Source organism: Aethina tumida, chromosome 1, assembly GCF_024364675.1.
Source record: "Aethina tumida isolate Nest 87 chromosome 1, icAetTumi1.1, whole genome shotgun sequence".
In the NCBI taxonomy this organism is placed as follows: Eukaryota; Metazoa; Arthropoda; class Insecta; order Coleoptera; family Nitidulidae; genus Aethina; species Aethina tumida.
The window spans coordinates 72,917,562-72,939,303 of record NC_065435.1 but is presented as its reverse complement, the minus strand read 5'-3'; the positions used below and the strand labels follow the sequence as shown (position 1 = coordinate 72,939,303).

At 30.9% G+C, this 21,742-nt stretch overlaps 2 protein-coding genes across 6 annotated transcripts in view; one reads left to right on the top strand and one right to left on the bottom strand.

The window, feature by feature from the left end:
• LOC109597992 (uncharacterized) overlaps window positions 1-21,742 on the bottom strand; it is a 129,254-nt gene that overhangs the window by 30,360 nt on the left and 77,152 nt on the right. The window lies entirely within an intron of this gene.
• On the top strand, window positions 837-6,142 carry LOC109597991 (casein kinase I). Of its 4 annotated transcripts, none has more exons than XM_020013796.2 (7): window positions 837-952; window positions 4,242-4,356; window positions 4,776-5,018; window positions 5,080-5,401; window positions 5,456-5,710; window positions 5,767-5,933; window positions 5,991-6,142. In XM_020013796.2, exons 2-6 carry the CDS (start codon window positions 4,272-4,274, stop codon window positions 5,930-5,932), a joined length of 1,071 nt encoding a protein of 356 aa, XP_019869355.1. In that variant the 5' UTR covers window positions 837-952; window positions 4,242-4,271; the 3' UTR covers window position 5,933; window positions 5,991-6,142. The 4 variants fall into 4 exon arrangements, with proteins under 4 accessions (XP_019869355.1, XP_019869356.1, XP_019869354.1 ...); XM_020013797.2 differs by lacking the exon at window positions 837-952 and adding an exon at window positions 3,135-3,202; XM_020013795.2 differs by lacking the exon at window positions 837-952 and adding an exon at window positions 4,061-4,158.

The window sequence follows — 21,742 nt, the reverse complement described above, 5'->3', positions numbered from 1 at the left end:
GTTAAATATGTTAAGCTGTTAATTAATGTTATTAATATTTATCTCAAAATCTGGCAAATGCCAGATATCAGATTATGTTAATGTATCGAGTAGTCCCTAACTCGGATTACACTTAAGGAGCATTACGGATCAGTTTTACGTATTTTTTTCACAAATAACACACTTCTTAGCTGTTTTAATTAAGTTTAATTTTTCCTATTTTATATTATTAATTAGATTAATTGAATAGAAAAATTATATTGTACAAGTAACATTTTTTTTTTCTTATGCATGATTTACAATTATGAAAGAGTCCTTCCAGTCACTATTTTATTATTCGAAAAGTGACTGTAGTGGTAGAAGAAAGAGGAAATAAGCTTTATGAATAAAGTATCGAAAATGCTACTTTAATAAGGATCCGCTCTCAAAGGAGTATTAAGATTGAGTTGCTTGAGTATGTTCTACGTGGAATGGGAATTTCTCGATGATTATTTGAGCTTGAGTCTCGGATTTTTCTTTGTGAAATTTATTTACACTGGACTTTTATTTAATCAAAGTAAGTCAATAGTTTTTATTTGACTGAAGTGACAATCTCTCAACCGTTGAAACATTATTTTTCGATTTAATTGCTTATGAATTTAACAATAATAATTAAATAAAATTGATTCTTATGTAGAAGGAAAATATGTTTTCAATGAATACAGTACAAATTGTCAAAAATTATAGACAATCATACAGGAAATTTTAAAATAATTCATTATTTATTATTTCGTAAATAAAACCAAACAAATTCAAGTAACTTTTGGATTTGTTGAAATGTCAAGTTGGTGACAAATTAAACTGAGAATGTAATTATTTTGACACCCAAACGTCGAATTTGAGAAAGAAATTAAAACAGTTTATTTTTATATTTCTTTGAACTTATAGATTTATATACAAATTGATCAGAGGAATTTTAAGAAAGAAAATAAATGTGAGTATTTTTAAATTTATATTTTTAATTACATAAAGTTAATTAATTTAAAAATTGCTGCACAAATAAAATTATACTTGAGTTTGTGGCCATTAAAAGAAAAGTTATCAAAGTAATAATAAACCGGGAGAAGCCACGAAAATGGTAAAAATAAGAAGCCAAAACCTCCGGTCTGCACACATGTGTAATGGATAATAAGGAGCGGCTCTTACAATCAGTGTCAGCTTATAAAATATAAATGTAGGCCTCGTCTAGATAAGAAGTGCGACCGAGCATCTGAAGAGAGGCTTGGCCCGAGTCCAAAACGTACTTGGAAAACTTCTACAAAACTTTATCTACCCGGTTTATGGAACTGGAATTTATTGTCGCTTCCTCGGCCTGCGTTTCTTTAAAATTTCAAACAATTAGTGCTAATTCATCAGCTTTTATTTATATTTTTTAACGGATAAGCACTCTTAATCTTGCGATTTATTACCTGTGATGGAAACTAAAAACGAAATGCAAAATGCATATTTATTATCGACTAAAATGTCCGGTCCTGATGTAGTTTAAAAAATAAATCTCCGTTGCAGTTTATAGTATATGAAGCTTTTAAAATTTATCGTCATTGATAAATGTCCAACAGTATAAAGCTGGATAAAAATGAATTTATATGTTTTGTATTGCTGATAGTTTTAAAATGATATTTTACTGACGTTATAAAATCATTAATTTTGTCTAAATGTCCCAACACATGTTTTATCCAATTTTAAAATATAACCAAAATGAACCATGCAAAGTTACTAGTAAAAACTTAAAATTTAACTATTTTGGTTAAAATTATTTTAAATACATATTTCTTAAAAACAAAATGGATTAAACACGCGCCGAACTAATAAATTATTTTCTGCCTGATTAATGTAGCAGTGTTCCAGCTTTATCTCCAAAACCACTAGCTTTTCCAAGCAAATGAATCCTATTAGTTATGCCTATTTTATTTGAAACATCGTATACCTTGTTCGTTTTAATTTAATTAGAAGCCATTAGACAAACGATTACTGAGCTATAAACCGCACAGGAAAATACCCTCTCCTTTTTCCAAGAAAGTTTCAGATAAGGATAGCGAGTTTATTGGTGATTTAGTCTTTTAATAAATGTTTAGTGTTTTAATTAAATGGTTGTAAAACAACGACTGCAAATTTGATCAATGTTGATTACAAACAACCATTAAGGATCAGATAACTTATAGCTTTGTTTGCATTAAGTCTAAGTTTTTGATTTGTTAGCATGATTGTTCAATTACAAAAAGATCAAACGAGGAGTGTTTAGTCAAAGCTTGACATAAAGTGATTTCGGGAAATAACACAAATAATTATTTTCTGAGAGGGTATTTGAAATTATAATGTGCACGCAGTATAAATAAAAGAGACTAACTGATATTCTGTTTTCCAATAATTAACAATTTTTGATATTTTTGTCAAAAGTACTTTTTTATTTATTAATGCATTGACTTCTTTTAAAATTAATGATATTTTCGATATTACCGGGTTATTAGTTACATATTTTATCATTATTATTCTTATAATATATATTAATCTTCTTGTTGGATATTTAGTAATGAAGTGTGTATTTGTTATTATTGTGTCACAGTGGTCACATCTAGTCAAAATTTGTTATTAGACGTCCCTTGGTCAGTTTTGTGTATCCTATACGTGGCCTTGCTTGTGGTAATTTTGATATTTTTCATAGACTATTTTTGTAGTTTCTATTTGCTATTAATATTTTCACAAACTTTAATTCCGCTTATTAAAAATATTTTTAACTGAGTACAAAAGGTTTTCCGTTTCATTTCACTCCCTAACTCTGAGTCGTATTTTATCGGTATTGGTTAATAGATCTTTCAGTTTTCTAATTTTTGTCATGTCACTTTGGATTTTTCAGCAATTTGTAGAAAAATTGAGATATTTATCGTAGAAAATAACAGATTTTTCTTTAAAATAGAATTGTGACTGGTTCAAGATCACCTGTTTTGGAGGAATTTTTCTTAAGTTGGTGTTTTTTTATGTTATCAGGTTTACTAAACTGTGTGATTTGATTTTTCAAAAAGCTTGTTTGAGATCTTTCTGGAGAGAAGTAGTTGTAAGGTAGATTGTGTACTAGTATGTAGTATTATTATGTCATTGTCGTCAGGTTTGTTACGAGGATACGATTAAGTTAGGAAGATTGCCACTAGAAGGAGAAAAGGTCTTTGATATCTGACAGTGTCTCTGTGTATGTATTATATTTTAAGTTTGATACATTTACTTAAGAAAATTAATCGGAGACAACGGTTTAAGTCATGTGTTTGCGGTTTATTTTTGTAACTCTTCTTTCAAAATTCAGAATTCAGAATTTTACAGAAGTACGTTAGGTGCACATGTTTGATGTTTGAACAATAAAAAAATTAATACATTTTAAAACGCTTGTAAATAATAAAAAAATCAAGTAAAATAACTTTTTAAACATTTAAAAATCGAGGTATATTTTCTTTATAAATAAACATTTTTGTAACAGATTTTAATGTCAGAATTTCAAAGTTTAAATATTTTCCAGCAATTTTCATTCACTTATAAAATAAACCCGCAGACAACTTGAAGCGGTTTCATTTTATCCCTCTATTCTCGCTGTTCCCTTGAAAATTTAATAAATAATTTCCCGAGTTGAAACAACAAAACCGACGGAACTATTCAGCGTTTTTAATGGCCCCAGTTTAGTTGGTGCATTTTTCTCCGCGCGGACACTTAATCATTAACAATGCAGATTTGAAAGAATAAACTTTCTAATTAATAGCGTTTCTCGGTGCTTTTTATTAATTATCGGATTTTCTTGTTAGAAAAGAAACGATATAAATTGGGAAATTAATTAAAAAAGTTGCGAGTTATAAAAATGTAATTTAGATTTCTTGCATACTAAACAAGAAGTTTGCAAGATTATAAGAAACAATGGGGCTTATGGAATTACCGTGTTGTGATTTTAATTATTTATTCGCTTTAAGTTTTTGCGAATTAAACGTGGTGAATTTTAATGAAAATGTATAATCTCTATTGCCAATATAATCAACAATATATTTTAATGATATTATTATGATGTGTCAATCCATGTCATTTGTCAAAATTTTTGTTCCATACGAATTTTTATCCTCTATATGAACAACCACCAAATATTAAGGCGACTGACAGTCCTGTGAGGTACAAATCCACTATCATTCCTACTCATGTTTATGCAGTAACCGAATATCAATTTTGGATATTGAAACTGATTCTTTTTCTAGGACTGCTATTTTCCACACATGCTGTAAACGATGAACTTTTGGAAACACAAGTTTACGAAAGGTGAGAGACACCCATCTATCAAACAAGAACCCTTAACAAGGACAATTAACGAAGGTAAGAACGCCAATAGGAGGGATAATCGTGACGATGCTGAGGATGATACCAAATGTAATGAAAAATGCAAAACAGGCGAATAAATATCTGCAATACTATCGGTAATTTTTGAGCGTTGCAAAGGTTAATAAAGAGCGGACTGTTCAATGTTCAATGCATATTAACCAGAGCTAATTAAGAGTTCTCCACAACCTGTACACATATTTGATAGGCACTGAGATTAGTCAGCGTTAAATTTAATTAAACCCCATCGAAATATTACGACCGTTTAATTTGTACAACTGTACATTACCCAATTATGCTTTCAATGGAGGTTTTAAATTTAATGCACAGCCTAAATATTAGCGCATTTGGTAAAATCTTCATTGGTCATATAATATTTTGCATAGTTGTATAGATCCGCTCTTTGTTGATTTTAGAAGCGCATAACGTATCCACAAGCATGAACTCGAGGCAATCATCTTCATCGACCGGTGTGCTAATGGTAGGACCCAATTTCAGGGTCGGCAAAAAAATAGGCAGTGGCAATTTCGGAGAACTGAGACTAGGGAAAAATCTTTACACAAACGAGCATGTCGCCATCAAACTGGAGCCTCTGAAAACCAAAGCGCCGCAGCTACATCTGGAGTATCGGTTTTACAAATTGCTTGGAAATGAAGAAGGTAAGTGGATTTTTCAATATTTTGCACCATTTATATATATATTATTTATATATTTTTATAGGTGTACCTAAAGTGTATCACTTGGGAACCTGTGGAGGACGGTACAACGCAATGGTGTTGGAGTTGCTGGGTCCGAGCCTTGAAGATTTGTTCACTTTATGCAATCGGAGATTCCGTTTGAAAACTGTGCTGATGATAGCCAATCAGTTGCTGAATCGTATCGAATATGTCCATACTAAAAAACTGATCTACAGAGACATTAAGCCTGAGAACTTTCTTATTGGAAGGTCCAGATCTAAGAAGGATAAGGTCATTTACATCATAGATTTCGGATTGGCGAAGGAATATATCGATTCTGACACTGGAAAACACATTCCCTACAGGTTAAATTGTTGATAAATATTTTAATTTGTTTTTTCTAAATGTTTTCTGTGTAGGGAACACAAATCTTTGACCGGAACAGCACGTTATATGAGCATCAATACACATTTGGGTAGAGAACAATCACGTCGAGACGATTTGGAAGCGATAGGTCACATGTTCATGTACTTCTTAAGAGGTTCTTTGCCTTGGCAGGGCTTAAAGGCCGACACTTTGAAGGAGAGGTACCAGAAGATTGGAGATACGAAAAGAAACACTCCCATTGAGATCTTGTGCGAAGGACATCCCGAAGAAATGGCTACTTATCTTAGGTGAGGTTAATGATATTATTCGCAGTTGATGGTATTGAATTTACTTTGTTTTGAAGATATGTTAGGAGATTGGACTTTTACGAACAACCGGACTATGAATACTTAAGAAAATTATTTAGGGATTTGTATGAAAAACGGGGATATTCGGATGATGACATTTTTGATTGGACCGAACGATTGCAGTATTCGAATAAAGAAAAACAAATATCTGAACAAGATTAAGGTATATTGATAATTTAACAACATCTTACAATCTATTAATATAATTTTTTCTTTCTAGATGTTTTTAAAAACCACATGACATAGTTGCGTTTTCTTCTAAAAAAATTTTAATGTGATATCAAACGTCTCATCGAATTAAATTACACTTACACGGAGTATGGAATATTTATTATACTTTTTACAGTAAGTTAAATAAATATAAAAATCTCAGTTGTCTTTTTATTTAAACAATTTATTAGTTTTTAAAGTTTTAAATATATTTTATAATTTATTTAATTTTAAAAAATACAAATACTTTCTGAAAAAAAGCTGGAATATCGATAAACTTAATTAAACAAGGAAAGCAACTTGAAAACTAAAATCGACTTTCCAAGACATATCTAAAATTTTGATTTTGTCAGGATTACGTATAGAAAACTATGCAAACTTATCGTGTTTCACAAAGTTAAATTTTGTTATGCGGCATACGCGTTCGGTTTTCGACTACAGAGTTTGCGTGTGTGGAGAATTTTAAAATTTTTGATGTACTTCCATCATCCATGTTTCTGTGTGAAAATAAAATATGCCTGTCTAGTATCAGAAATGATTATTTGATAGGTTTTTAATACGAATTTTGTATCTTATTGCTATTCAAGAACTGTCTCACAGATTTAAAGATATTTTTTATTTTATTTTTATACTTAATATTTGTATATTGAGTTCAATATTTTAATAAACGAAGTACTTTTTGAAACAATCTTTTAAAAATGATATAAGGACAATATATAATAAGGGTTAAAATTATATAATGATAAAAAATATCATCTCGTAGTACCATATTGTAGTGTGATCCCATTTTCTTTTGGCTTAATCGACCAAGAATCCCCATAAAACCCCATAAAACACAACTTATTACAATACGAGCCGAACAAAAGTCTGAGAACAGGGATCGATTCAAGAAATCGAATCCGGGACGGATCATAAGGGCCTCGCCGCTGCGACACATTACCAAATATCATAAGAGGTGGCTACTGAACGAACGCTGCCGTCCCCGCGTACGGTGATTTGTGGAGGACCCGATATTATGAGATGATGGTCCGTTTCGGTCGCATTCGACACGGATTTATGCGACCTCGGTTCTCACGTGTTATTTATGATGGAAGTTTTTTCAATGGGGATGTGGGTTTTATTAAAAAACCGGGTGAGGGTTTAATTAATTAATTTTATCCTGTTTCAAATTTGCATTGGGTCAGTTTGTCAAAGTTGAGAGGTGGACAGATGCGTAGAAACTCACTGCGCAAATAAAAGGCGTGGCTTTTCTATGTCATCTGCTACTTCCAAGTGAAGGACCAAACTTAGGAACCAGAACCGCTTATCATAACATGAGCTATTTGATTGAAGTTTTCATCTTTTAGTTTAATTAAACTTAAATAAAAAATTGTAATGCCTACTCTAAGATTATCTGTGAAATCGACAACCAATGTTAACAGAGAATATTTGATCTGAATTATTACAGTTAACAGCGTTATTTGTTGTACCTCGTCTTAATAGTAAACAGTCTAATTAATTGCCTTCATACCTTTGTAATTAATACCATTATGCCCGCAGCAGCACTGGAATCATGTTTAAACACAACTAAATAGTGCATACAATATTGGAATAAGCAGACAAAAGCCTGGATCATCTAACCAACTCGACATCTCGCTCGACTGTTGCGGTACACGTTATGAATTTATGAAATTCCCAAACCAAGTTCTGAATACCAGATGACCGCACTTTCCAGAGGTCCGTGTGTCCGTGTGTCCGTGCGTCTACTCTGACTACCTGTCGACCGGAATTGATTCGGAAACGCCACTCAAACTGCCAATTCATTTAGTTGAGCGGCCTCTTTAAAACTTGAAGAACATCATTAAAATGTATCCGCATGAGAATGTCTCCTCTATTTGTATTGGTTCGGTTCCGGGGCTCTTTTAATTAGTGGGGCTGTACTGAAAGTTCCCCCCCTCATAGATGTACATTCTGGTTGTCTAGTTCGTATTCAGGCTAAATTGAGTTAGTGTTTGCTTTTTGCTGTAGAACAAGGCTTATAAATTTCAAATACGAGTCAGATTACTAAACTAATTGATGGTACACATTAAAAGTTTTATTTGGGAAAATTGCAATAATTGTAACCAATGTTACTATTATACTTATTCGTTTACAAATTTCAATGAAAGTAATATTTTTTTTTTAATTCCGCATTTCTAATTCGATTTTAATTCCGTAACAGAAGAAAATAATAAAAAATTTCACTCAAATTTAGTGCTAAATCTAATAGAGAAGATACGAAAGCCTCAGAATCGAGTAAGTAATGGAGGATATTGCTGGTTCCTTATACATGAAATCCGACTGACAAAAAACGTAAAAGCTCCCTAAGTATGTATTTCAAAAATGTATGAAAAATATGAATATTTAACTATAATTTTAAGAAGCAGTCTTTTTTGTACCCTAATAATTGTATTTATTTGGGTATTTAGTTAAGAATGTTTAAGTTAAATATACTATGGATTAAAAATGTGAGCACAAAATATTGGAATTATTTTCAGGTAAAGGATTACTCAAATGACGAAAATGGTTGAAAGTCGTGAAAAATTGCATGGAAAATGAAGTATAGTCAGCTGTAATTCTAACTTTAATCAACTTTTTAAGGAAATACATTAATCTTGATCGGGCTTACAAACGAAAACAAAAAACAAATAAGGTACCTGCTGGTAATAAGGCCTGTGGTTTAATAAGGTCTGACTAACACAAATAATTTTTAAAATGGGAACACTAGCTTACACCTTTTGTGTAAGCATTATTCTTCTCTTTGCCGCTAATATCGTATTAGACTTTGAGAGGGCAGAAACTTGATACAAATAATAAAAAAATGATCAATTCAATCAATTTTTTTGTATTATTACTTGTAACTAAGCAGATGTGAAGTCTAATAATGGGCTCTTTTATGATACACACTATTTGAAAAAGACTTCGCGTTCCAAATGTTTATTTTTTGTTTTTCTTATAAATTATAAGAAGATATTATTTTTTCAAGTGACAGTTTATTTTATAGTGCATTAACATCGACATCAGTTAAAGGAATTGTACAGTTCCCAATTAAGACTTCTTTGCCCACTCTTAATAAAGCAGGAAAATCATTATCAATTAGAAGAAACGCTCTGAATTAAGAAGGAACTCCAGACATGAAAGATATGTAGTACAAGAATAATAGTGAAAATAAAGAAATTAGAAGGAAAAAGCATTGCGTTGTTTTTTCGATCGTCTTCATGGTGACGCAATTTATAGGGTTTTTAAGAATTTTAAATTAATTTGCTTTATTTATATCAGTTTGATGTCCAAAATCAAATGTTTAACTTGTTTGTTTATTTAATTATGTTAAAACACTACTATAGTAAGACCTACTAGCTTAAGTGTTTAATTTTGTTTTTATTTATAGAAGCTACCGTTTTTAGTTCATATTTTGCAAAAATTAAATTTTAAGATTGATTACCATTAAAATCGATTAAATTGGATACTTTCATTTTAGGTCTGCATTACCAACATCTTATTACCCAACGGTACCTTTATATCACTATATAGATCACTTATTTGGCCTATCGCCCCTTTTCCAGAACAAATATTACTTACTGTCCCCTGATACATATAATGATGTATGTAACTATTTAATGAACCTGGTGTATTACTGATTTAGTTATCCTCGGCTCTATTTTTGTCAGCAGTTATCTTAAATCACTATTTGCAATAGTCGGTTGTTAATAAATTTACAGTTATTCATTACCCACCAGGTGGCGATGGCGCCCACTTTGGGAATCACTGATCCAAATGAGAAAAAGGTTTTCATGTTGAACGTATTCAAATTTCCTTAAAAAGCTTGTCCAATTTTCAACAAGATTTTAAAAAAAGCTTCACAGAGTTGCTGTGAAAATATTAAGAGCAATTCCGCCGGTGGAATTATTTGTGAATAAATTTTGGGTGGATTAGCCACATAGGGGCCGAAGAAGGTCTTTTAATCAAATAAGCGCGGCTAGTGGCGAATGTAAACTACTGGTCTTGGTAATTATACCGTAATCACATCATAGAGGTGAGGAGTTTAGCTCGGTCACGGAGCAATTCCCGCCCTGCCGCTTTTCGTCGCGTCGCCTATAGTTTAATTTTGGGGGCAGTTGTGGTGTTACGAGATTTGCACACCACAGGATAAATTTACATAGATAAATAATAATATTTGAACGGGCGATGAATTTTGACCACACCAAAAGTCACACGCTGATCTATGTTTATGTATTGGTTTGATGTTTTTGTATTGATCCTTTGCTTTTTACTGGTTTAAGACGTGCAACTTTTATGGTTTTATCAGCGAAAACACGTACCGGTCCTGTTATTATTTATAGCGGACATTTCGTTGTATCTTGATCGGTACAAATGGCCAACAATAAAGTCGCGTATATCCCGCAGCAATGATTCAACGAACGACAAAACAAAAATTCGAATGCATACGAACAAGTGGACAGAGGGGCGTTTGATTAAAAAGGTAAACACTGCTCTGCGATATCACTGGAAAACGATGCGGGGGCACGAAAATAAATTCACGATATCATCATACCCATTGTTGTGCGGTTGGACCAGTTCGCAAAACAATTTGTTCAACCGCCTAACCGCTCCTATCCGATACTTCAATAAATGTTATTGAAAACACTCGAAACAAGCTTTCGGTTTGCCAAACGCCAATTAATTGGATTTGCAATTGCGGGAAATTGCGCTATTTACGCTGATCTTGATCAAATTGATTTTCGGTACTTTTGTATTAGTGCAGCATTAATTTTATTGTTGCCATAAGCACAACATTATGTGTGCTCAAATTCAAATAGATACATGAATATAGATTCAAGAACTTTCGGTAGACATAAACGAAAAGCTTAAATACGCTTAGTAATCAACTAGAAAACGTTCAGCTTCACTAAAACACTACAACAAACACACCAACCGACTAAATTAACTGTCGTGCAAAGTTCAGCAAGTCGCAAATATCGTTAATAGTGTTAATAAATATGGTAATTTCTCTTCTTAGCCGAAGCGACAGCTAAACTACGTAACAGTTCTTTAGCTATACGTCCACTATAAATTTAGTTCCGCAACTTCATCCCTGGTAATAAATTAAAATCGTTTTTATGACCGGCTGGAAATTTAATTTGAATGTACCGCAGCTTCTGGAATAACTAAATAGTGCGCGGCAAAACATTCAACTACGCTTAATTCTGCAGTCTGTATTTAATATGCGATATTATGTTTTTGTGTATACGACTACAAGTTTTATTGAAAATAAATAATTCAGATTACTTATGTAAAGTAAATTTCAAAGTTAAGATATGTATACCGTTTCAATTATCACATATGAATCTAGTGATTGATTTGAAACTTCGTCAATAGTAATTTAACTATTTTTCGTTAATCATACTTGATCTGAATTGCTCTTCATCATCGTTGCTAGTTTAAGTATAGATATATTTTTTGAAACAGGAATATTCTATTAACTAGGTGGGCTTAAATGAGAAAACAATTAGTATTATATAGTATTTCGTAGTCACCAGCCAAAAATCAGAATTAGTTGGTCAATTTTGAGTTATAAATATTTGTAAGAAATAAACGAATTTTTACGTCGGTTTCAGAAGTGGTCGATTTGGCATGAAATGCCTTATTTATATTTATTTGTGAATACTGGGTATTCTTAAATTGAGGACAAGAAATTAGGACGTTTCCTTAAAAAAATAAGTAAAATGTTCTATTTTTAAAAGAAATAAGCCTCAAAAATTTACAAATCACATTATTTATTGTCTTCAACAAACAATATTTTTTTAATTTAAACGGTTATTTAAAATGAACAATTTGAAATAAATAATTAAGGTATTCTTGTCTGATGTCGATTTTTGATTATTCCAATTTAATTTTAGCTCGTGTTAAATGTTAAATCTATCATTAAAAAATGGTTTATAACTTTGAAATGGTAAATACAGTCGATTTTTTGGTAACTAGAACCATGATTTGCCACAAAAAAGTTATTAAGTAAAATACATATGTTATCATGTAACATAAGTAGGTCATAGTAAGTAATGCAAAAAGGGGATTTTTATTTTCATTTAAAAAAAACAACGGTTAAACCATTCCAGAGTAACTAGGTATTAGTAATATTAGTATGTACTTTCATTTAGAATTTAGGATGTTGCAATCATGTAAATACCATGAAATAAATTGTAGGAGTTTTCGGCATTATTCTAATCAATCAATAATTGGTCTTAGAATTGTTGCCAACAGGGAATGTCGTTTAGTCATAAAACAGGTATCATTGGAAAGGAAAAACCAATCTTTCGAGGTCTTTTAATTTCTTTCTTTGAATCCGCAGTTGAACGGTGTCGTTGTAATTAAAGGATACCCTGTATAGTGTATTAATAAGTATTAATTGATGAAAAAGTAAAATTTTGTAGGAATTAACTAAAAAATGATTCAGAATCATAGTACGTATTTTCATGTAACAGAAAAATAATTAATATAAAAACTTTATCAAAGAAAATCCGTAAAGTCCGTCATTTACTTCCCCAACTAACGAATTTATATTTTCCATTCGTTGGCCTCCGTCCATTTGATGTTTTCGGCAACATTTTTTAACATATTAAATGGCATAATTTAATCCCGTTTGCTTCCGTATATGGAGGGAAAACGAAAAATTAGAGTGTAATGGAACGGCGGAGTGGTTTCTAAGTAGGTCTCATTAGATTATGTTTTTCCGGACGTGTATTACATTCGACGTATTTTATCTTTTATATTGGACATCATCTGGGTACGCTTTTCGAGAAAATGCGATTTAATAACATCGTTACGGCTTTTTGAAAAAAGAAACCACACGGTTTCGCAGTAATTAAAATTCGTCATTCATCTGTCAGTTAATTAAAAACATAAGTACTAGTATTAATTGCAGTACAGCTGAACCTGGAAGCAAAACACAAAATAATTTATCATTCATTTTATCGCGTTGTCTAGACGAGAATGTTGAAAGTTTTTACGGGTCCATGCCCCGAAACGCAACACAGTTTATCTAAAATTCAAACAAAACTGCAGCAATAAATAATGAGAGCGAATGCAAATGATCCGGATTTGCCATAGTTTATATCACTAGGTGCCTGCTACAATGTACAAATATTAAGCTCAGTTTGGTTGTCTTATTTATTTAATATAAAGCTGAAAACGTGCCTCAAAGATGGATGTTCATATGTTCGAGACAAGTTCGTAAGTCGGATGAATGTCTACATCAAACAAGGTAAATATTAAGTTATCTCAACTTCCGCATAATTAATAGTTCTTACCCAAGTTTACACAATTTGTTATTGTCAACATCTATTTATAACTTTGATTGTCTTGTACAGCAAGATTGATATTACAGAATTATTGTTCGCAAGGCTTAAGGACTAAACAAATACGATTCAGTTGCACACAAAAAATTAAATTAATTAAACCCAACCAAAAAGTTTCAGTTGCAGTTTGTATTCTGTGTCCGAAAAAGTGATATATAACAAAAGTTTCCGCAATGTACCAGACCTTGAAAAGTTTCCTCAGTCTAGAATAAAATAACTGTGATGGTCATAATATGCCTCTTCTTGTTTATATTATGCTCGAAACAGATTCGAGTATTTGACATGTGTATGAAAATGGGATTTATATCAAAAGTTTTTTATTGTGTAAATTTATTATGACACATTTAATATAAAACATTTTGTATTTATGAAACTCTTTTATTAAGCGTTTACTTAATTTATTTGGATAATTCAAAAAAGCTTTTAAAATTTCAGTTCCAGGCATATTGGTTAATTTATTGATGGTACTTTTATCCTGCATATAAAATAAGAAAACTATTTTTCATATTCAACATTTAACTATAATAATAATTGATAAGTATTTATTTATTATTTATAATATAAAATAATATTGTTAGTATTATTTATAAAGCGAATTTAAGAACATTTGTGTCGGACAACGATCCCGCTCGTTCAATAAGAGTGATTTCAACAAAATATTTTTTACTGTTTTGGAATGGCTGACATATAAGATTAAGATATTTGTTAAATTATGTTTTATCATATTGTTTTTATTTTTTTATAGATGTATCATTATTATTTACATAATAACTGTATGTGTTAAAAAGATTAAATTGATTTCAATATTATCCACAAAACTTTTATACAAATTAACCACTTCTTTAATAATTTATCAATAAAGATTATAATTATGGACTTAAGATAAATAGACACCCTCTGTTACTTACAATTTGATATTAACGGTTGATAGATCAAAAGATTTAAAAAAAAAATAGTCTATGGATGACAAAAAAAATACTTTTAATGTCATTCGATAAAAGTTTTCTATGTCATTTTTGACTGTAAATAAAATAATATATAATTTTAATTTTCTATTATTTTTAAAATGTTTCAAAATATTGTAAATTAATAAGTCTATGGCAGAATTAAAAATAACATTTTCATAATGAAAATTTATAGTCAACTACTTTGAAATAAAATATAAATATAAGGTACAGACCTGACACATTAGTTTTCACAATCGATTTAGTGTGAATATAAACAATTTTACATTAGATTCTGCCAGTTTATATATAAAACAATTGATATGTTTGTCTAATTTTAGAGCCCTTATTCAATAAAATCGAAAAAAATAAGAGTGTTTTTCCATTTTTTGTTCCAAAGTATATTAAAATAAAATAGATAAGTTTTAATTTATTAAAGAATTTATTATAGAATATAAAATATTGAATTTTAATATTCATCGAATTCAATATTCAAAATATTCTAAATATTTTATTGTGTATTTTTTAAGATTTTATTTATATTAATTTAGAATATTTATTTTGATGGCTACTTAAAAAAATCTTCGTGATAAAATTTATCTATTATTTCCCATTGTAACGTGTTTACGTTTATTCCATGATCACATAATTTCCGACATCCATTTAAATCCCGCCGCTGAATCTATATTGTGAATTAATGTCGCGGTAAAATAATGGCGTGATTATTCATAATCAGTCGCAATTATTATTAAAAGCACGTGTTCGCAAATTAAAATTTAACGAGAAACGAATTTGCGATTTTCAGCTTCAAATTATGTGCTAAATACATTGAATGTTTGTCATTCTGTCTGTCATTTATACCAAAATTCCAACATTTCATACTAGATGTTTCGAAGTTGTTTATTTCGTGGAGAAAACTGTTTAAGCCTCTGTTTATGAGGTTTAATAATTAAATTTTGATGTTTTGCAATTTCGAAAGTTGAGAGAATCAAAGAAACTTTCGATTAAAATTAACGAAATAGAACTATCGCAGGAAACTTGAATAAATCGCGGGACCTTTGCAAAATTGGAGCAATTCGCTTTAATACGTCCCCATAAGCGCCCGGCACGGCTTGAATTAATCTGCCAAGTTTTACCTTCCACGGGTGGAACGTGACATTATGCCTGCGATTCCAATTCTCCCGCACCTGATGACAGTTTATGTAATTTTTTTAACGTCCACAACCGTAAATCCGCACGACCAAAACGTCGACCTTACCAGATGGCTGGTATTGATTTAATGTTTTGCAGATAAAAACCGCCGATTTATAAAAGAAAGGCTACAGAAAAAATCTACTGATAAGACACACTGACATAAAATTCATGCAGAGGTGTAAAACTTTAACGTCCTAGTCAGATAGGTTTGCGGATGCTTTTATCTTAATGTAAACGTACGGTTACAAATATAATCTGCACGAGTTTAACTTTGTGCAGTGTCATTAGACATGCCATTTGACTCAACGGCCGCCGTTGTAAAATTCAAGCTCCGTTCATGAAAATTACGAACGTCAACGACTGTATTTATTAAGCTCATGTGTAGTCAGATTCAAATACCTACAATTTTATCATCGCAATCCCATGAGACGGGATTCCAAGAATTATTAATTTCCAACAGACAATACCAATTTCCTCCAGCGACATCAGACCCGAATCCGGGGGAGACGCACACATCCTTGAATCTCTTTCCGGGGAGTGATCCCTCGAAGACGTATTGCCGAATGCGGCGGGAACCAGGTGGATACACCGTCTTATTATACCTGAATTCTATTAGACTTTCCAGGATTTCGTGTCTGTGTGGTCTCGAGGGTTCTGGCTTATGTGTACACTCATCATTCATACATACAAAATCTAGACGGAGGGGATGAAGCCGAGTTTGTCTGGCTGGAGTGCGTATTGAAGGTCATTTTTTGCTGAGTAATTTATGCACCAGAAGTGCAGACAGTAACTTTTTTGAAGGGTTGCTCATTCATGTGGAGACTGATTAAAACTTCAAGGACTTTTATTCGAATTATACGATTGGAAGTTTCAAGATAAAACGGATAAAAAATTTAACGATCTCATAAAATTGAACTGCATATAAATATGAAATAGATTTGCTATTAAATCGTCCCAGTTACTTTATTGTGCATTTATATCAAAGTTTGAAAGGAACTCGGAATATTTCAATATCTGAAAGAGGAAACTCGATTGACATAATTTAATTACCGCTTTTAAATATACGTATAAAATTATGCCACTCAATTTTGTTAAGTCGCAATATTGTATTTAAAACTTGCTGTTTTTTTTTTTAATATTAAAAGTATATTTCTAGCAAAACTACAACAAAGCCGAATTAATAATTCAGTTTATGATATTAAAATAGATGTTCTCTCTGTTGTGTTGAAAGCCGTTACGATATAGGAAAATTATGAAAATTTGCATGTGGCTCTAATAGACAAAGACTTTCAAAAATTTATGGAAAATTATAGGCGTAGTAAAATTTTAGCTCGCTGCACTTAAAAACAGTAGCTACAAACAATATCAAAATTGCAAATATTTTTTTATCTATGATGTACTCACAATTTTGATTGGATCAAATTACTGACCTGCAAAAACCACATCAATGAATAAAATTCCAATCAACAACTTTACAAAATAGAGTGTTACAAAGCCAAAGAAACTTTAACCTCGCACGGGAAAGTACGAAATAAATTAATCAATAGAGATATATTTTCAGCCAGTTTCCACTTTATCCGTTTTCTGTTATTGACTCCCGAAGCATCCTACTCACAGTTTACTACCTCCGAAGTTCATTTAATTCTTGCTTGTATCACTTATCAGGAAGTTAAAACCACACTACACAAATCTTTATTTATACTTGGCGGTTCGAGCGGCGGCTGCGGCGGCATCGACTCGGCCCTTATCAAGATTTGTAACGCTATTAAGCCGAGTGGAAATTGCGCTGCCATTCAGCGCGGATTTCAGGTGAAACTTTCAAGTGCAACTGTTCCAATTAATTGCGGATTTAATTACGGCCCATGCCCAATAAAAAAAACTGAGCAGTCCATGGGCATATGGACCGGAAAAGCAAACCTGTACAATTATTACTTCACCAAACTCTCCAAACTAAATTTTTGGTGGGTTGATTAAATTAATTTCAGTCGCTCATTATCCGGCCAACACGGCGCCAAACTGAACGTAGAAAAGCGCGCTTTCAATTCCAATTCATAACGATCTGCAAAAAGTAAAGGCAAAGGGTGGAAGAAGGCGGCACTCGAGCCCGCAATATTATTTACAGGTTTCCGGGTGTTTTGTGAGCGTGGCCGCATTACACGTACTTACAAGATTAAAGTATTACGCCCCGGCATCCGTGTGTCTAACGAACGCGGTGCCGCCAACAAAAGCCGAAGAGCCCCAGAAGAAAATGATTCTGCCGGAATTTATTACCATTCGTGGCGTACGTTGAGCTCTTGCCCAGCCCGAAACACAACCGTCAGCCGGGAATTGCGTTAAGAAAACTGTTAGTCGTCGCTGAATTGGCTTTATTATATTATGCCGTTTAAAATGTGTTCGTTTTATTAAATGTTAAAGACCGTGTCTGTATTCATAACTTATAATCCTGCTATCTTAAAATAGGCAAAAGTGATTGCTCAGATAATACACAATTTGTGCTAATATTTTTATGATAATCTTAATATCAAAATGTAATTGTAATTAATATAGTTTTTAAGGAACTTAACATAGTTAAATAATGCAGTTGTTTTGAAGAAATAAAAACGTAAAAAGCTAAGGTGTCCAATTAGTTTATACAAAATTAGTAAAAAATAAAAATGATTTTAAAAATTGTTTATATATTTAGATAATACAGCTATTTTAGAATAAACATTGATGAATGCATTGCATATAAGTTTGCAAGTAAGTTTGTACCAAATTATGTTTTTGAAATTAGTTTGAAAATGTGTAAAAAATAAAAATGTTTTTTAAGTTAGTTTAAAGTTTAAGTTGTACAAAATAAGTGATTTTAAGGACAGTTTACCAAGTTAAATACAGCTATTTTAAAAGATATTTTAACATATACGTTTAAGGTGCCCAAGTTAGTTTGTACAAAATTATATTGATTTTGAAATTATTTTGATAACAATTGTTAAAACGAGAAATGTAAATAATACAGCTATTTCGAAGAAATTAAAACATAAATCTAATTTGTAAAAAATTATAACGTTTTTGAAATAATTTGAGAAAATTAAAAAAAAAAATAAAATTGGCAGTTATAGAGACTGCCAATAGAAGTAAAAACTTAGAACTTTTAGTGTTAAAATTTGAAATTTCATAATCTTTGAATTAAAATTATCAACATCAATCTGGTTTTTACATCTGTTGACACTCCGAGCAACAATTATATGCATGTTTATATGGTTTTTTATTATTCAAATATATTACGGACTGTACAAGATTATGACAAAACATAAATACATTTCAACTGAATATATCATTTATGGATAGTATTTGTATTTACTTAAATTTCAATGTACTTGATTATTAACATTATTTTAATTGTTTGCATCATTGTCATCATTAATTTCAACAATACATAGACTTTTTGTACCTTCAATTATTTCATTTTATTCTAAAAAAGATATAATAGGCTTACGGTATCTAAAGTAAGAAATGAAAATGTTTGATTCAAATTTATCTAAGTATCGCGTAAAACGACATCGATTGTCGTTTTATATTTTGTAGTACTGAGTTTTTGATCTTTGGACATGGCCATTCAAATAATAATCAAACAAAATACTATTTCAACAATGCATAGTATATACACATTAAACTTTTCACTAAATCCATTCAATTTCACTTATAAGATATACACAGCACTATACGTCAGCTATATAGCTACAGATATACTAGTATAAGCATGTCGGTGACGCGAACCCATAAGATTTTTCCCTACCAAAAAGTGTCCAACGTGTTAATGTTAATTTGTTCAAAATTTGTGATAATATTTTTTAAATAATTTTTGTAAAATTTATATAAAATGAAAAATGAGTAATGGTTTATATGTTTAGACAATATAGCTATTTTTGAAGAAAAAAGTTAAGACGTCTAAATTAGTTTATTCAAAATTTGTGGTAACATTTTTGAAATAAATTCGATAAAACTTAAAAAGAAGAAGGATTACCGATAGTTTACATTTTTAGGTAATACAACTATTTTAGACATTTAAAATTAAACAAAAAATATAACCTGTGCATGTAAGTTTGTACAGAATTATAATGTTTTTGAAATTATTTTGAAAAAAGGGGTTCAGTAGAAATTTAGATATAGTTTACATATTTAAATAATATAGCTGTTTCAGAAGAAATTAAGATATAAGAAGTTAAGGTGTCTAAGTTAATTCGTACAAAAATAATTTTTTGAAATTATTTAAAAAAAAAAAAAAATAAAAAATGAAAATGTTTTTAAGGACAGTTTACATATTTAGGTAATACAGCTGTTTAGAAGAAATTAAAACATAAAAGTTAATTTGTACAAAATAATACATTTATTAAAAATTATTTTTAAAAATTTTAGAATAAATAATAATGTTTTTAAATATAGTTATTATTTAGGTAAAATAGCTATTATAGAATAAATTTTATTTATAGTACATTAAATTAATTTAGTGATATAAATTAACTTAAGAGAAATTTAGTCTTAATAAAATATTAAATATAAATATTTTCAAAATTATTTTTTTATAATAATTTGAAAAAAAAAAGTTTCAAAGATAAATTAAAATATTTTGATAAATAAGAATTTTATTCATATCATTTATAGTACACCACAAATTTGGAATATATTAAATAAAATACATAAAATAAATTTTTCTTATCTAACTTCTAAACAATAAGAAGAAATACAGATACATTCTTTTTTAAATTTGGGTTATTGAGCATCCATTTTCAACATCAGATTAAGCCCATTAATCCAATGAACGTTACATTTACATATAAATAGATACAATCTTGTACTTCCTTTGTAAGTGCCTATGAGATTACCATTAAACCAAATCTGAGAACTAACTCGGAAAGTCGTTATAATAAATATGTTTTCAATATCCTATTTCCGAAGTACTTGATAGGATTCCTTTTATAATAAAATCTTGTTGCTATCAAATAAAAAAAAATATTGATATCAAGTAGAAAATCTGCGACTATTCAATACTTTAATAATGCTACTATAAAAAGGTTACGATGGCAATGAGAATGAAATATAATAAAAAGTCAGTTATTTGCTCAACAAGCGAAGTAACATTTTATGTGATTTAAGTTACAGTTATCGAGTGACGTATACTGTTGTAAACTCAGCAAAGTAAATAAAATCTGGAAACCGAGTTGAACATTTTGCATGTGCGAAACATCCAATTTCCTTAATAGTAGCAAACCTTTTTATATTGTCAACATCTTGTGTTACAACAAAAATACAAACACCGGAGATGACTTTTGAGAGAAACAAAACACGGCATAAATTGAAAGATAATAACGACCTAGTTTTGTCTATGTATCTAACAAACTACGGCGTTTCCATTTAATTCAATTTGAAGTTGCCAGCAACTTTTTTTCACAGAACTAGAATAACGTCCTTTTGTAAATTAACGATGAAATTTCCATATAAATGCAACGCAATCTTATAAGCTCTAGAAATAAATCCGAGGGAAATCGTTCCGGAGAATCATTGCAATAAACATGTTTCCAATATCCGAACTGTTAACCCGAAAGAATTATCGTGAACAAAGACAACGGGTTCAGATAATTACACCGTATCGGACACATTCCGGATCGTGGAGGTAATGACTGAAAACGGCGTCTTCCGGTGCCGGATAACACCTGCTCCGTATGCATGATGGGCCGGGAACGGCACGTGATGGGATGACTTTCGAACATCCAATATTCCGCGACTCGAGACTATCATAGTTCATTTCCCAGGAATTTAAATCTCGTAGTGTACCTTTTCCGCAGTCCGGATCGGCGCGAAGGGAAATAAAATGCGGAAGTTATCCCCTTTTGAGTTTTCATGAAGTCATTTGCGAATATTTTATTAAAGTGCCGACCGAACACGTACCGAAATATGCTCGCTTATATTTATTTATTAAAGCGGGAGAAAAAGTTATGCTCATTCGAATATTTCGTTTCGATATCGCGAATCAATGGCCTTTTATGCGACAGATAAAATTATTCAGCCGCTGCGCACCAATGCTGCAATTCCCAACTTGTTGGATGTCTGTCTTTAGATACAGTTTCCGGGATTTATCAACCATAAAAAGTATGTTCAGATTATTAATTTTCTGGAGATGGGATATTCGACGTGACCTGACTAACGAACCATTCATCGTCACATCCGCATCTTCAATAATTGTGTATAGGTTTAATAACAGAGAAATAGTATTTCGT